Consider the following 15,126-nt stretch of genomic DNA (forward strand, 5'->3'; position numbering starts at 1 on the left):
TTTATAATGTGCAGGGCCTGCTCCCTGTGCCGGGTGTGTATGTATAATGTGCAGGGCCTGCTCCCTGTGCCAGGTGTGTGTGTATAATGTGCAGGGCCGGCTCCCTGTGCCAGGTGTGTGTGTATAATGTGCAGGGCCTGCTCCCTGTGCCGTGTGTGTGTATATAATGTGCAGGGTCTGCTTCCTGTGCCGTGTGTGTGTATAATGTGCAGGGCCTGCTCCCTGTGCCGTGTGTGTGTGTAATGTGCAGGGCCTGCTCCCTGTGCCGTGTGTGTGTATGTATAATGTGCAGGGCCTGCTCCCTGTGCCGGGTGTGTGTATAATGTGCAGGGCCTGCTCCCTGTGCCTGGTGTGTGTGTATAATGTGCAGGGCCTGCTCCCTGTGCCGGGTGTGCGTGTTTAATGTGCAGGGCCTGCTCCCTGTGCCGTGTGTGTGTAATGTGCAGGGCCTGCTCCCTGTGCCGTGTGTGTGTAATGTGCAGGGCCTGCTCCGGGTGTGTGTGTAATGTGCAGGGCCTGCTCCCTGTGCCGTGTGTGTGTGTAATGTGCAGGGCCTGCTCCCTGTGCCGTGTGTGTGTAATGTGCAGGGCCTGCTCCCTGTGCCGTGTGTGTGTGTATAATGTGCAGGGCCTGCTCCCTGTGCCGTGAATGTGTGTGTGCATAATGTGAAGGGCCTGCTCGTATGTGCGTGATGTGTGTGATGTGCGTGTGTGTGTGTGTGATGTGCATGGCCTGCTCCCTGTGCCGAGGATGTGTGTGTGTAATGTTCAGGGCCTGTGCTGTGTGTATAATGTGCAGGGCCTGTGCCGGGTGTGTGTATGTATAATGTGCAGGCCTGCTCCCTGTGCTGTGTGTGTATTGTGCAGGGCCTCGTCTCTGTGTTGGGGGGGAGGGGGAGTTATGTACATACAGTATGTAATCTGCTAGGTCTGCTCCCTATCTGGGTGTGTGTATTATTTACAGGGCCTGCTCCCTGTGATGCATATGTGAGATGTTCAGGGCCCTCTGCTCTCTTAGGGCCTCATGCAGAGAGCAGCGCTATGCAGAATTGGAGAGGGGGAAAAAATTTACCTTTTTTGGAGAGTTTTTATCTCCATATGCAGAAAGGGCAGAAAACTGCCTTTCTGCATATGGAGAGTTTCAACCAGCGCTATTAGCGCTGTTGAAACTATTGGGGAAAAAAATCGCGTTTTTTTTTTTTCCCTCTCCGCGGAGCGCCAGCTGCTTGGTGGAGAGGGAAAATGTTGAAATTCGCGCCATAAAACAGCCACTAGATGGCGATCGCGGCTCTCTGCATACGGCAGAGAAAAAAACTGGAGAGATTTTAAACTCTCCAGGCGCGCGGCGAATTTGAAGGAAAAAAAAAAATGGCGCTTTTTTTTAAACTTGCCGTTTTCTGCCTTTTTGAAGGCAGAATCCGCCAATTAATGCCGCTTTCCATGTTAGCGCTGCTCTCTGCATGAGGCCCTAAGTGTGTATGTGATCTTCAGAACCTGTTCTCTGTTCTTGGTGTGTATGTGATCTGCAGGTCCACTTCCCTGTGCTTGCTAAGACCACTGCTTTGCCTGACTGCTCAGGCCTTCTCGTTATCCCAAAGGGAACACCGCAGCTACTTTTTAATTTACACATCCTCTAGTTATCATCTTGTTTTTGTAATTCTGTGCAGTATGTTATTTGCCCTTTGGTTCTAGCTACATTTCCACCCACCTGCTCCATTCTAATGCAAATTGCATTTAAAGAAATGCAGAACAATTTATCTTGCGAGAGGGATAAATACGGAACTTGGTCAGCCTTTTTTAGCTGGCAGCAGGTTAAATAAAAGACTTGTTCATCCTGGCCCTAACCTGCCAGCCTGGCCCTAACCGTCACTATCCGAGTCCTAATAATCTGGGGGGGGTGAGGGGAGGGGGAATCAGTGCAGGCTGAATATGGAAGAAGGAGGAGGTAATAGAGCTGGCTGACTGGTAAATGGATTCTTCCTTAAATGAATGTGTTGCTGGTCTGTTTTGTGGCAATGAATCCGGTTAACTGTGCACAACATATACATAGCGTGTCCATTTTATTTCTCCTTACACATTAAATTCAGGAGCAATGCACTGCAATTCTTTTTATTTTCAACAAATTTAGTTACATTTTTCCACCATGATCATTTCCTTTTCAAATCGTCCGGTTATTTAATTTTAGACATAAGAGACACAAGGGAGTACATATTACTATAGTCTGGTGTGGTAAATTGCCCCTATTCAATTCGCTGTGAAGTGGTCTCCTTGCTAGGAATGATTTTAGCCCCCATAGAAATGACCAGATAATGTAAAGAAAATCTAACTTGGCTTGGAAAAGGTGGTTTCACATACATATTGAATAAGGCAATTGATTCCCAACAGGGGGGCTTGAGATTCGTGAGGTGTTTCCAAGGGGATTGCAAGAACAAAAATATGTAATGACAGAGGTTTCTGAGTCAGTGTGAGGAGTGCGCACTTAGTAAGGCACCAAACTGCACCTTAGCATAGCTGCCAATTACAGCAGACACATCCAATGTCAGCAAGGCATTGGGGGGCGTGACTTTGGAAGCTCCAGCAGTGATTTGGTGGCCATACCACCCGTGCTTGCTGGACACACTGAGGTGCAGTTTGAGGCCTAAGGGCTGTTATATACTGTGTGCGGCCGTGCCTGTGCAAAGGCGCGTTCACGTGCCGCCCACGTTTTGTGTGTATACTGTGCGCGAGTGAGGTACTGTGTGTGTGTGTGTTTAAATATGTTTTCAAATAAATAAATGAATCCTTTAATAATTGATTTCATTCTTTTTCTCATCCTCTCCCCGTCGGCCGGTTCCACTCTCCCTGCCGTGTGCTGCGTGGCACCATTATAGAATGGCTCAGAGGTCCCCAACTCCAGGCCTCAAGGACCGCTGCCAGTGCAGGGTTTAAGGCTAGCCTCTCATTAGCACAGGTGACCCAATCATTTTGACTGAACCACCTGTGCTCTAGCAGGGGTATCAGCAAAACCTGCACTGTTGGTGGTCCTTGAGGACTGGAGTCGGGGACTTCTGGAATAGCTGACTAACCTCAGCCAACTAAAACTGCCGCGCGCATGGCATAGCGCATCACGCAGTATAGAACCGGCCTTAGGCTACGGCCCCAGTCCTCCCTACTTCAAGCGCGCCTAGCGGTGCGTGCAGAGACTACAGCCGCGGCCTGTAGGGGAGCGCGGGGTCGCGGCCATGACGGGGCATATCTGCCCTGACATTGGCTGCGCGCCGACCGTGATGCAGTACGTCTTCCCTGCCACGTACGCGTCAAAGCGCTTTGCGCGCCCATACACACAGCCACTGGGGCCACCGGGGACTTAGCCTTAAGAGTATTTTCCTCCTAGAAGCTCAGGACATTATTTGAGTGACCGATCCCTGGGAGTCGAGCCTGATGAATAGGCAATCAGATTGATTAATTAGGGGTTCGTGGAATAAATATTTTCTAGCCGTGGTGCACAATTAAAAAAAAAATACAAAAAAGTTGGGAACCACTGCAATAAGGGATTATAATTTTGTGTTAAAAAATAATGCGGGACAGTGGACTAACTTTTTAATTTTTTTTTTTTTTAAACTGGAATAAAATTTGGAAAGATTTTGATCCCCACTATAACATCAGGACAATCGATTTTTGTATTTTCACATACATAAGATAAGTTGTATTGTGGAAAACTTATGGGGTTTGTGTGTCAAAATAGAGACATTTGCTCCAAAACACAGCAAATTAGCATTTGTGTCAATTTGTTTCAGCGACATATGCATGAAGCAGGGAAGCCATTACGTGACCGCTCCATCACTGATGATGGAACGGAAGGCGTGATAAAGTTATGTTGTCTTCTATGTCACTTTATCACGCAGCTACTACGTTATGGGGCCCCTGGAGTGCCAGACCCTATGTCGTAGTCGCTACATCCCAAAGGGTTCAAGTGCTTCCTCCAATAGGTTTTATGTATTTTCTATCCAGTTTAATGAATTTAAAGGCTAACTCACCGTACTTAACTAGTATCAGAGTTAAGAGTTCCATGTTTAATAATGTACTTTTTGAAGTGAAACTTCTTTGTGGCACCTACAAAAAAATGTGCTTGCACAAATTACCTTGATGGTGACAGAAGTAGAGTAACGGAAGTGACGTGGGTGGCCTGTGCTGGCTGCGCATGCGCAGAGGTGCTCGGCGCGCATGCGCAGAAGTAATGGGGGACACACCATTTCTTGTACATGTATAATAGCATTATGTAAAAAAAAGGCAATCTGCAATGAAAAAGAGCCAATTTAATATATATTGGATCATAGCGACTTGGGTTGTAATAAATTATTGTATGTAGAGTGATAGAAAACATATAAAATGTTTCTTAAAGTAGATAGGAAAGACTTTAATAAACAATTTACATTTATCCACATCCTTCCCCAATTATTGCATTACCAAAGCAAAAACTAAAACCAATGATGAGTAATATGAGCCCAACAACTGTCACAACTTGACACAGAAATCTTTCTTATTGGTCTTCAATAACAAAGATTAGTGTGTCAAGTTGTGATAGTTCACAGGGGAAATTTGTTAGGTCGGTTTAAGGCAGCATTTCTATATTCGAACCGGTTGAACAGCAGATAATCGCTGGTAGAGTTTAAAAGGGAAATGTTAAAACCGTAAGCACGTTCTAAGTGAAACTTCTTTGTGTTTTGTCACTGAAATTTGTATTTTGATTTTTATGTTTTTGATTGAATGAAAAACTTTTGAGAGTATAATTACAATTTCAGTGACAACACAAACGTTTCACTTAATGTGTAAAAGGGGAAGTTTTCATTATTTCCATTTTCAAATTTTATTATTTCCTGGTCTCAATTCTAAATTTAAAACAGACTAATATTCTCGCTCTAACGCTTGCAGGATTAAGGTAGGTGCACACGGTAAATAATAAGAAATATTTTTTTTGAAAGACCCTGAGGGCATGAACGCTTACCCTTTGTGATTGAGAAACAAAGAATGTACAATGAGTGGTCAGGTGGATGAAGTTCACAGAGCGGTCCTACAGGATGTACTTACTTACAGTATTTAGCATTACGCCTCTAAATACCGGAAAACTGAATTTGTATACAGTAGCTGTAGTATGAATTGAGTACTTGGTACAGATGCATGTATGCATAAGGATGATATTGTTTTCAATGCTGGATAATGATTTTATTCATCCTGAGTAGGCATCCAGAAAACAATTAAAATGTATTTTTAAAAATGTATTATTTATAATGAAATTATCATAGAAAAAAAATATACATACATATCTCAAAAATATTACTTGTGAGCACATTCACTTAGACAGGTCTGCAACCCTGCTTTTCACCATTATCACCTAGCATACAGTATCCCCCTACAGCAAGGGATTCTGGGAAATGACATGCAAATGATCACACAATGCCACCTTTTGTCTTAAATCCATTATTAAATGGAGCCCTTAAGCCAATGCTCGCTGTTTATTATATTATATTGCTATTATACAGTGAATCTAAAAATATTTCCTCCCCAAAGTGACAGCCCAGAATCAGGATCTACCCTGAGGTGACTTCAGTGAAGTCTAACAGCCACTGATATGCAGGTATATTGTATCAGTTTCCTATTGGTGCCACAGGGCTGTATTATTTGATCTGTCCAGAGTTAATACTGTTTCTGTTATTGAATGTGATTCATTCTGATGTTGCAATCTACTCCTATTGTCTGCAAAAAGAACATTAACTAATTTGCTACCACAGGGGCCATTACGTATGTGATTGAGATGGGAAAATATGGATATCTTAAACAATTGTTTTAACTCTACTAATGCTGCTTACAAATCATACTGATTTTTCATTCAGTGCGTCCTTTTCCCCTAGAATGCTTTCTGTTGGACAGTGAACCATGAACCACCACACCTACCCAGAGCTATTACATAGATGACTGTGACTAATGTACTTTGGATTTAATTGGCATCTTGCAAAGAAATACCATTTATGGGTTGATGTGCTGATTAAGTCTCCAACTTTGACCTAAACTTCAGTTCAGCTCTCACCAGGCAGGCAAAATAATGTTCTGTTTACTTTTATTCATATGACCTGAGTGTCATCCCTTTAAAATATTTTTGTTTTTAAATGCAGAATAGGTGGCCTTAATGGAATTTAAAATCTAAAGTAACCTCCACCATGAGTTATTCATGAAAGGGAAAACCCAACAGACCTGTTCTGATAATTAAGTGAGACAGGTTTAGGTTAGAGCGGGGATGTCCGTGTGTGGAACTATATATCACTGCGGAAGGACACGTTTCTGGCTCATGAGTAAAATGTGAGCATCTAATCTACATGCAGGGTCGCCAACCGGTTGGGTCCGCCGGGTTTGGCGTCCCATTCCCCGGTCAGTCAAGGGGTCCAGCCGCCTGTACCCGCCGCCGGGCCCATGTCGGAAAAAAAATAGTGTCGGGGGGGAATAAATAAACTGAAAATAAAATCGAGGAGAGCCAATCAGGGCCTTCCTCAGGAGAAACCGTTGAAGCGCGCAGGAGGTGACCGTTTGCTTTCCGCTTATATAGGCTTGTAGAGGGGTCGGAAAGCTCCACGAGGTGTAGAAATGGTGCTGCTCGGGGAGCTGAGGGCGCAGAATCCTCGGGGGGGGGGGGAGTTCACGGAGGAGCGGGAGAGTACGGGGTGAGACTGTGCGGCCGGGAGTTTATCCGGGCGGTGATCTTCACGTGCAGGGGTTCCCGCTGGAAGAGGCAGTCTATGCTGGAGGAGGCGAGACAGTCCGCCCTACTGGAGAGGATCAGTAGGATGTGGGGGGGGGGGGGGGACAAAAGGACCCTACAGGAGGAGATGGGGGGGGGGGGGGGAGAGGGACCCTACAGGAGTTGGTGAGGGGGGAGAGGGACCCTACAGGATTTTGTGAGGGAGGAGAGGTACCCTACAGGAGGAGGGGAGGAAATGGGAAATTAATGGTACAAAGAAAAGGGACTAGGAGAGAAGGGAATTGGGTGGCGAAAGAGGGAAGGAGACGAGGGGGCGACAACACATTTTTTTATTATTATTATGGAGTGGGGAACTGGCTCTTATTACAAGTGACCCGTTGTGTTTATATCACCATTACTATTATTACTATGTATTAGTACATGATTTTATACAAGTATATTAAATATAGAACATTATTGCCATTTGTAGTATTATCCTTGACTATTATTCGTGATAGTCAGGGATTGCGTGAGCGTGGGGTAATTCAGCGGTGCGCAAACTGGGGCGCGCCCCCTTGGGGGGGCGCACGATTATGTAGGGGGGGTGCGGGCTGCTTGCAGGGAAACCTGGGGGCGGGCAGAGCTGTGCACGGGCGGCCAGAAGCTCCGTGCTGCTGCTTCTATGTGTGTGTGTCTTGCAGAGGGGGCGGGGCTTCTCTCTGCACACAGACAGCACCTCCTTCTCTTCCTGTCTGCTTCCCGCACCAGTTTTCAGCAGCATGGGGGGTTGGTGGATCGGAGCATGTCGCCCCTCCAGGAGAAAGTGTGTGTGCGTGTATTGAGTTTGTGTTTGTGTGTGTGGGGTGGGGGGGATTGAGTGTGTGTGTGTGGGGCGGGATTGAGTGTGTGTGTGTGGGGCGGTATTGAGTGTGTGTGTGTGGGGGGGATTGAGTGTGTGTGTGGGGGGGATTGAGTGTGTGTGTGTGGGGGGGGATTGAGTGTGTGTGTGTGGGGGGGGGATTGAGTGTGTGTGTGGGGGGGATTGTGTGTGTGTGTGGGGGGGGTGGATTGAGTGTGTTTGTGGGGATTGAGTGTGTGTGTGTGTGTGGGGATTGAGTGTGTGTGTGTGGGGGGATTGAGTGTGTGGTGTGTGTGTGTGGGGGGGGGATTGAGTGTGTGTGTGTGGTGATTGATTGAGTGTATGTGGTGAGTGTGTGTATGTGGTGATTGATTGATTGAGAGAGTGTGTGTTGTAATGCAGTGGTGCGCAAACTGGGGGGGGAATGAGGCGCAAGATTATTTAGGGGGGCGCAGGTGGCGTGCGACGAAAACTGGGTGCGCGGGCCGGCAGATGCTGTGCGCGAGGGGCGGCCAAGAAGATGTGCACGGGCGGGCAGCCGAAGATGTGTGCGGGTGGCTGAACAGGATAGTGCAGGTGGCGGCAACGTGATGGTATGTGAGCGCACGCGCAGGGGCTTCGGAGGTACGGGGAGGAGCACGGTGAAGTCAAACGCCCCTCCTTCGGTGTCTGCCCTGCAATAGCGCTGTGTTCCTGCTCTCCTTCGCTGGCAACCTGCTTCGCTGCGATCCTCTGCAAGTGATAGGGTATGCTGCACCTATATCACTATATCAATCATACTATGAATGTACAGAAATAATGTAAAAAAACTGTGAAAACACAACATTGAAAACGGGAAAAAATAAATAATACTGTAGATAGTAGTTTGGATGACAATGGGGATAGCAAGACAAAAAGCATGGAGGGGAAGGAAGAAAAAAAAGGGAGGAGGACAGGGAAGGGAGGTAGCAAAGAGGTGGATGAATGCCCCCCCCAAAGGTTTGCCTTTGTGCACGTAAGCTCTCCCAAGCTTGGCGCTTGGGGAGACAAACAAAATTGACTTTGTGCGCTCAGCAGCAGTCAATACACACACACACAGACACACAGACACACACACAAATAGCCCCGATCCAAGCTTGCAAAATTATGCAGGACACCCTGTGCTCATGCTTGGAGAGTTGGTGATGTCACCGCTCTCAGCGGCAGCGTGGACGCAGCCTAATTTTGCAAGTGCGAGCTGTTGAAATATGTAAGTATTTAAACATATTTGGATTTATATTGTATTCCGTTTAATAAAGGTTTTTTATTTTTTTTTTCATGTGATTTTGATTACATCTGGCAGGGGGGCCCGAGAAATTTTATGGATGAAAAGGGGGGCTCGGCATAAAAAGTTTGCTCACCCCTGGGGTAATTGATGGAGGGGTGTAGAGTGAGGTGAGACGGAGAAAAATACACGGGGAAAAGGGAGGGAAATAGGGATGGGGGGATAGCGAGGTGTAAAATAGGGCTTGCAACACTGCCATTTAAGTAAAAGTTGTGCCCCCCCCCCCCCAAAAAATGGTGTGCTATGGGGAGATGGGGGGGCGGCTGAGATACCACTTGCAATTTGGATTATGACTCACTACAGCCCTGTACTAATGAAACTGCATTGCCAGAGATGTTTGCTTAACCATAGGTACTTTTGTATGTAATGAAGTTGCTGAAGTCTCATGACCTATATGCATTTAGAGTCAACAACAAACACAAGTTTAACTTTGTAGTGAAAAAAAAAAAAAAAAAAACAACAATGAGTGCGGGGTAACTAGAATACACCACAAAAGTGAGACACATTAATTATTTCAACATTTTGTAGCAAAAATGTTCAAATTCACTTGGCCATGAAAGGGAAAACTGCCTTGGCAGCAAAAAGGTTAACTTGGCAGTATCTAGGAACAGTATTACGAGGTGTTTGTGTGAAGAATAATTTGGCACAATACTGTAATGGCATGTGTCAAAGTTGCTGCACACCAGTGACCTAGAAGCGTTTCTAGGACACATCCTAGGGCTCTGGAAGCTTTCTCATCTTTTTGGAGCTATTTTCATTAAGAAATGTATGCCATTGTTTTCATTTGTGTGGGTGTTTTTATATTGTAAATTTGGCAACGATTCTCTATTTTTGTTTTTAGTAACAATATTTATGTACTTTTGTTAAACGTTTAGTCTTGTTTTCCATTGTTTCAGACTCCAGGGAGAGTCGGCTCTCAGAGTTCTGAATCGGAATCTTCTGCAACCCCAGGAAACGCTGTTAACAATGAAAGTTCCTCAGAGGTAACACTGAGAATCGTCTTTTCCCGCTAGAATAGAAATGTTTATGCCTGTAACAATATCTGAGCTAAGCTACTGTAGAATACTTTAACTCAACGTTAAGAAAATCTGACCAGAACCAAACATTTATCAATACTCTCTATTCACTTGTAGACTAATGCATTGTGAAGGCAATGATGACTGGGATAGATTTTGTTTTAAAGGAGAAATCCATGCAATATTCTACGTGGTGGTTTTTTTTTTTTTTTTAAATCGGTTCTGTACTATTAAATAATATTACATTTTTTATTTTATTTTAAAATTCAACTCTTGGTGTCATATTTTTTTATGTATTTTAATCCACTGAGCATCCTTTGATTTCTATAGCAGGCTTTAGCCCACCTCTCCAGCAGTGCAAGATCTTTGTAACACTTTCCTGTTTATAATCATTTGTTACCAATATTCCCAGCAGTTTTAGCTGCAAACTGTAACAATAGATAATGTTACCTTAGTAATATAAGAATACATTGTAGCTGCTGAGTTACACTGACTGGAGGATTGAAATGAAAGGCAGCCATTTAGTGAACCCCGAAAAGCAGGAAGCAGGAACTAAGCGATTGGCAGCATAGGGAATTAGCTTTCAATAAAGGTAACAAAAGACTGCATATACTAATAATAAATATATATATATATATATTTTTTTTTAACGCTTCTTGAATGGCTTCTTTAACATGGAAATGCCTAAGCAATCAACCAATATTTTGCCATCCAAGTCACATGAGTTGCAACATGTGCTATTTAAAAAAATATGATGCCTACAGACTATCGCCAGACTCTATCCGCAACCCAAAATATTTCCTAGTAGAAAGTACCTGAAACTAAAATAGGAGAAATAAATACAGTAGAACAGGCAAGGCTTTTTTGCTGAATTGTAATATTTTTTACACATCTAATATGTCTTATTGTCTGCCTGCCTAGATCCTACAATGAGTTGCCTCCATATTGGTGAAATACTAACTTCTGATGTCTAAGCAAGTAATAATAGCCGCTGGAAATGACCAGTAAATAAGCACGTCATAACTACATGCCTGTTAAACATTGATGAGCTGGGGCTATTTGTGTAATTTTGGAGCGTGCCAAGACATAGGAGATTAATAGAGGATATTACTATTTCCTGGAATAGGAGGGTCTGGTGGTAAACCAATGATGCTCCTTTTTCTTGACTGGCTTTACATGTCTCAAACTTTGTTGGAACCGTGAGTCCTAAAGCAGGATGCATGCACGTGTATTGACTTTTTTCATTTATTTGTTCCATAAAGCTGTATAAACTGCCCTGTACAGCCAGGTGGCTGCATGAGAAAATTATTCAGACTTCTGAATTTGAAGAGCATGGCCCCTTACCGTGATGAAATAATATTTTTTTTTTTTTTTTTTTTTTTTTTTTTTATTGCACTGTATGGAGTTCAGATATTTGGACTATTGGTCTTATGAGACTAATGAAGACATAATTCTGCATATTCACTATATACTCTTATTTCTCCAATTCGGTGTAGTGAGAAGCCGGTTAATATACAGTGGTACCCCTAAACCTTTATATTACATAAGTATATTTCGATGTAACATTGGGACAAAGGAGTCCCTGTCCTGAAGAGCTTCCAATCTAATTGCCATGTGGAGAGGCTAACAGAAACAGTAGGAGTAAATGTGGGTGCATTGGTTAGTGTGTATAAGAGCATAAACATGGTCTGGCCGGAATAAGACATTTGGTCGTGGTGGTCTCGCCGTGACCAAGTCCCGCTGGCGTTTGGCCGTATAGGGACACTTCGCTGCTGGACGCTTGGTCACAAACCGCATCTCCAATAAAGTTAGTCAATTTTAAGGGGTTTTAGTCGTTAGGGTAGGGGGTTAAGCATAGAGGTTTTAAGATAAGGGGTTAGGTTTTTAGGGTCGGGCAGAGGTTCTCAAACTGGTACGCGCAGAGCCACTGAGAATTCATAAAGAAATATGTTTACTATTTAATTTATTTTTGTATTTTATCATAATTATTATAGATTTATCATCACCAATATTGAAAAAATTATGTATCAAAACATCGTATACTGCGTGCAAATAGTCATGGTTACGAAACCATACCGTACATTATTTAATGTGGAACGCACCATGTAGTTTTTTTTACGGGATGCTGATGGTATCCGAAATTTAGTGATTTTCAAAGTAAAATTAACCATTAATTTTTTTAGTTGTCAACGCGCAGAAATGGATTTGTGGTTGAAAGCGCGCAATTTAAAAAATAATTCAAGTAATCAAACAAGTGGTAGTGAAATCGACGAAGGTGTTAAAACATGAGGATGAGACTAGCTGTTTATCAGGAACCAGTACGAATACCAGTAATGAACAAAATACAACAAAAAGTCATAATACCGTAAGAAAATACGACCCGAGTTATATTAATTTAGGCTTCACATGGACCGTGAACAAAATGAACCAAGGCTGCTATGTGTATTATACTACGTTGTTTGCTCATGCATCAGTAACCGAAAAGACACTGGCAGTTTCAAACCGTATGTGTCATACCGTTTCAAGTCTTTGTATCGCCAAAGCAGGGAAAGCTAAGAGTATTGGGGAAGAACTTATTCTGCCTGCAGCTAATGAACGTGCGTTTGTGTGGAGAAAAGACCGCAAAACAATTGGATTGGGTGCCTCTTTCAAATAACACTGTCACCCAGAATTAAAAATATGGCAGCTAATAGGCATTCTTTTAAAACATGTGAACAATAGCAGGTATTTTGCATTGCTAACGTGGCAAATCTTCTTACATACCTCAGGTATGAATGGGAAGGCACCATACTAGAAGATATTTTGCTTTTTTTTCTCGTTCAGTGAAAACAAGAACCGTCAAACAACTTCTCTAGTTATTAGACGAGTTTGTGAAGGAACACAGTATTGATTGGCAGTGTTGCATTGGAATATGTACTGACGGTGCACGAGCAATGACCGGAAGACGCAGTGGGTTAATGGCTAGTACCTGTGAAGTAGCGCCTAATGCCAGATGGGTGCACTGTACTGTAGATTCAAAGAGAAGCACTGGCTACAAAGAATATGCCATTGGAAGTGAAGAATGTTTTGGACTGTGCTGTGAGAACTGCTAATTTCGTAAAAGCTAGACCTACGAATTAAAGACTTTTGAGTGTACCGTGTGATGAAATGGGTAGTGCTCATGTACAACTTCTTCATACATAAGTGTAGTGGTTGTCAAGAGGTAAAGTACTTGCTCTTTTATTTGAACTACGTTCAGAAGTACAGATTTCTATCAGATCATTCATGCCAATTTACAAGTTGGTATGTAGATTCATCCTGCCTCTCGCGATTGGCCTACATCGCGGATATATTCCCTCGCCTAAATGAGATGAACGCTGGGTTGCAGGGAGTTTCAGGGACTTTATTGCATGCGCTAGACAAAATCAATGCAATGAAAAAGAAACTTTCCTTGTTTGCTAGTCTCATAGAAAAAGATACATTCAGCGTTTTCCCAATATTGGAAGGTTTTCTATCTGAAAAGCAACAGGTTCTCGAGAAAAAACAAATGACATAGCAGAACATCTTCCGAAGCAACAGTTTGGTTCAGCTCCACAAGAAAGTAATCTTCAATCAACTGGATACATAATCCATTTGAAATTAAAATATGTGAGCTGCCCTCTGATTTTTCTAGATAAGGCACAAAAGTGTTTTTGTGCTGTCGTGATGAATCATTACGGTCAGAATTTAAAAAACGTTCAAAGGACCAAAGAGTACCCAGAACATTCAGACAAAGAAGTATCTTTTCTGATGCCATTAACTACTACCTACCTATGTGAGTCCGGATTTTCGTTCCTTATCGCTCTGAAGACCAAATACAGAAGCAGGATGAATGTTGAATCTGATCTAAGGTTAACAAACACAAGACCCGATATCCCTAAACTTTGCTGAAAACAACAAGCACACCCATCTCATTAAAAATGTTAAATTACATAGTGTGTGTGTATGTGTATGTGTGTATGTGTATATATATGTATAATGGATAATGTTTATATGGTCATATTGTTGTAGAGGATAATGTTTATATGGTTATGTTGTTGGATATACTATGTCGAAAACTAATAAAAACTATCTGAAGAAATTTTTTTAAGTTGCACTTTTTAGCATTGCGCTTTACAATAATTTAGAAAACACAGAAAGATCATTAACTGATGAGATCCTCGGAAGTTTGCAAGTGGTCTGAGAGGGAAAAAAATTGTGAATCTCGGGTAGTGTGGTAAGGTTTTGAGGGTTTGGTATAGCATTAGTATTTGGGGTTAAGATTAGGGTTTTTTGGGGTAAGGTTAGGAGCTTGCCTTGACGATGCGGCTGGCGGAGAGATGTTCCAGCGTTGAGGTAAGTGGCAGCTAAATGCTGGCAGAGATTTGGACGGGACAAATGCCCTAGATAGTGGTCTGGCTGGGTGACCTTAAAACACCTCTGAACCACTACACTCTAAACATTAATTGTATTTTAGACACTTGTCCACTCCTTTAAAAGTTGTTGTTCCACAGGGCTTCATCTGTCCAGTATGCATGAAAATGTATATAACGGCCACTGAGCTGGCTGAACATTACCAGAGTGAGCATATGGAGTCAGGAACAAGGGGACAGGAGCCTCCCAGTGACCTTCTGGATGTAACTGTGGGTCTTTTTATGTTTTGAATATTTGGGAGATGACCCTACACAATTGAAATGATTTTGCTTTCTTGCTTGTGTGCCTTTTTTGTTCTTTTGGCCATGAGAAACGTTGATCTGTGAATAAACACTTTAATCCGAAGACCGTGTGAGTGCTGCATCCTCTTATCTAGACTTTCAACTGACTGCCTGTGCTGGCTAGCACCCATGGCAGTATCCCTTTATCCCTTTTTCCGTGTTTGTGAGTGTCGGTGTTTCACAGATACATACACATAATGACACTGAGCCGAAGACGGGGGGACGGGCAGCAGGGTTGCCGGAAAGCTTCCCCGAGCGCAAAATTCTGGCTCCTAAAAATTCTGTCTGGAAGCTCCTAAGTATTTTATATTTTCGCCCACCCCGGCGCCTAATTAATAAATCATATTGCCTTCTCATCAGACTATTGCTAACAGAACCTTTTCACCGATCCCAGGCAATATAGTTTCCTGAGCTTGTGGGGGGAACACATGCTTTATAAGAGCCCAGGCTGCACCTCCGTGTGCGCAGACTGCATGGTGTGTACAGATGTCGATTACTGCAAGAACTTTCAAAGTAACTCCCCACCAT

General features: G+C 43.3%; 1 protein-coding gene across 4 annotated transcripts in view; it reads left to right on the top strand.

The window, feature by feature from the left end:
• Positions 1-15,126, top strand: part of EEA1 (early endosome antigen 1) — a 110,300-nt gene that overhangs the window by 3,674 nt on the left and 91,500 nt on the right. For 2 of the 4 annotated variants that reach the window (XM_075600427.1, XM_075600428.1), the window contains exons 2-3: positions 9,767-9,853; positions 14,398-14,526. In XM_075600427.1, coding sequence (XP_075456542.1) covers positions 9,767-9,853; positions 14,398-14,526 — 216 coding nt within the window. The remainder of the gene's footprint in view (positions 1-9,766; positions 9,854-14,397; positions 14,527-15,126) is intronic. The other 2 variants (XM_075600429.1, XM_075600430.1) reach the window with 1 other exon arrangement.

This window comes from Ascaphus truei, chromosome 5 (genome assembly GCF_040206685.1).
Source record: "Ascaphus truei isolate aAscTru1 chromosome 5, aAscTru1.hap1, whole genome shotgun sequence".
NCBI lineage: Eukaryota > Metazoa > Chordata > Amphibia > Anura > Ascaphidae > Ascaphus > Ascaphus truei.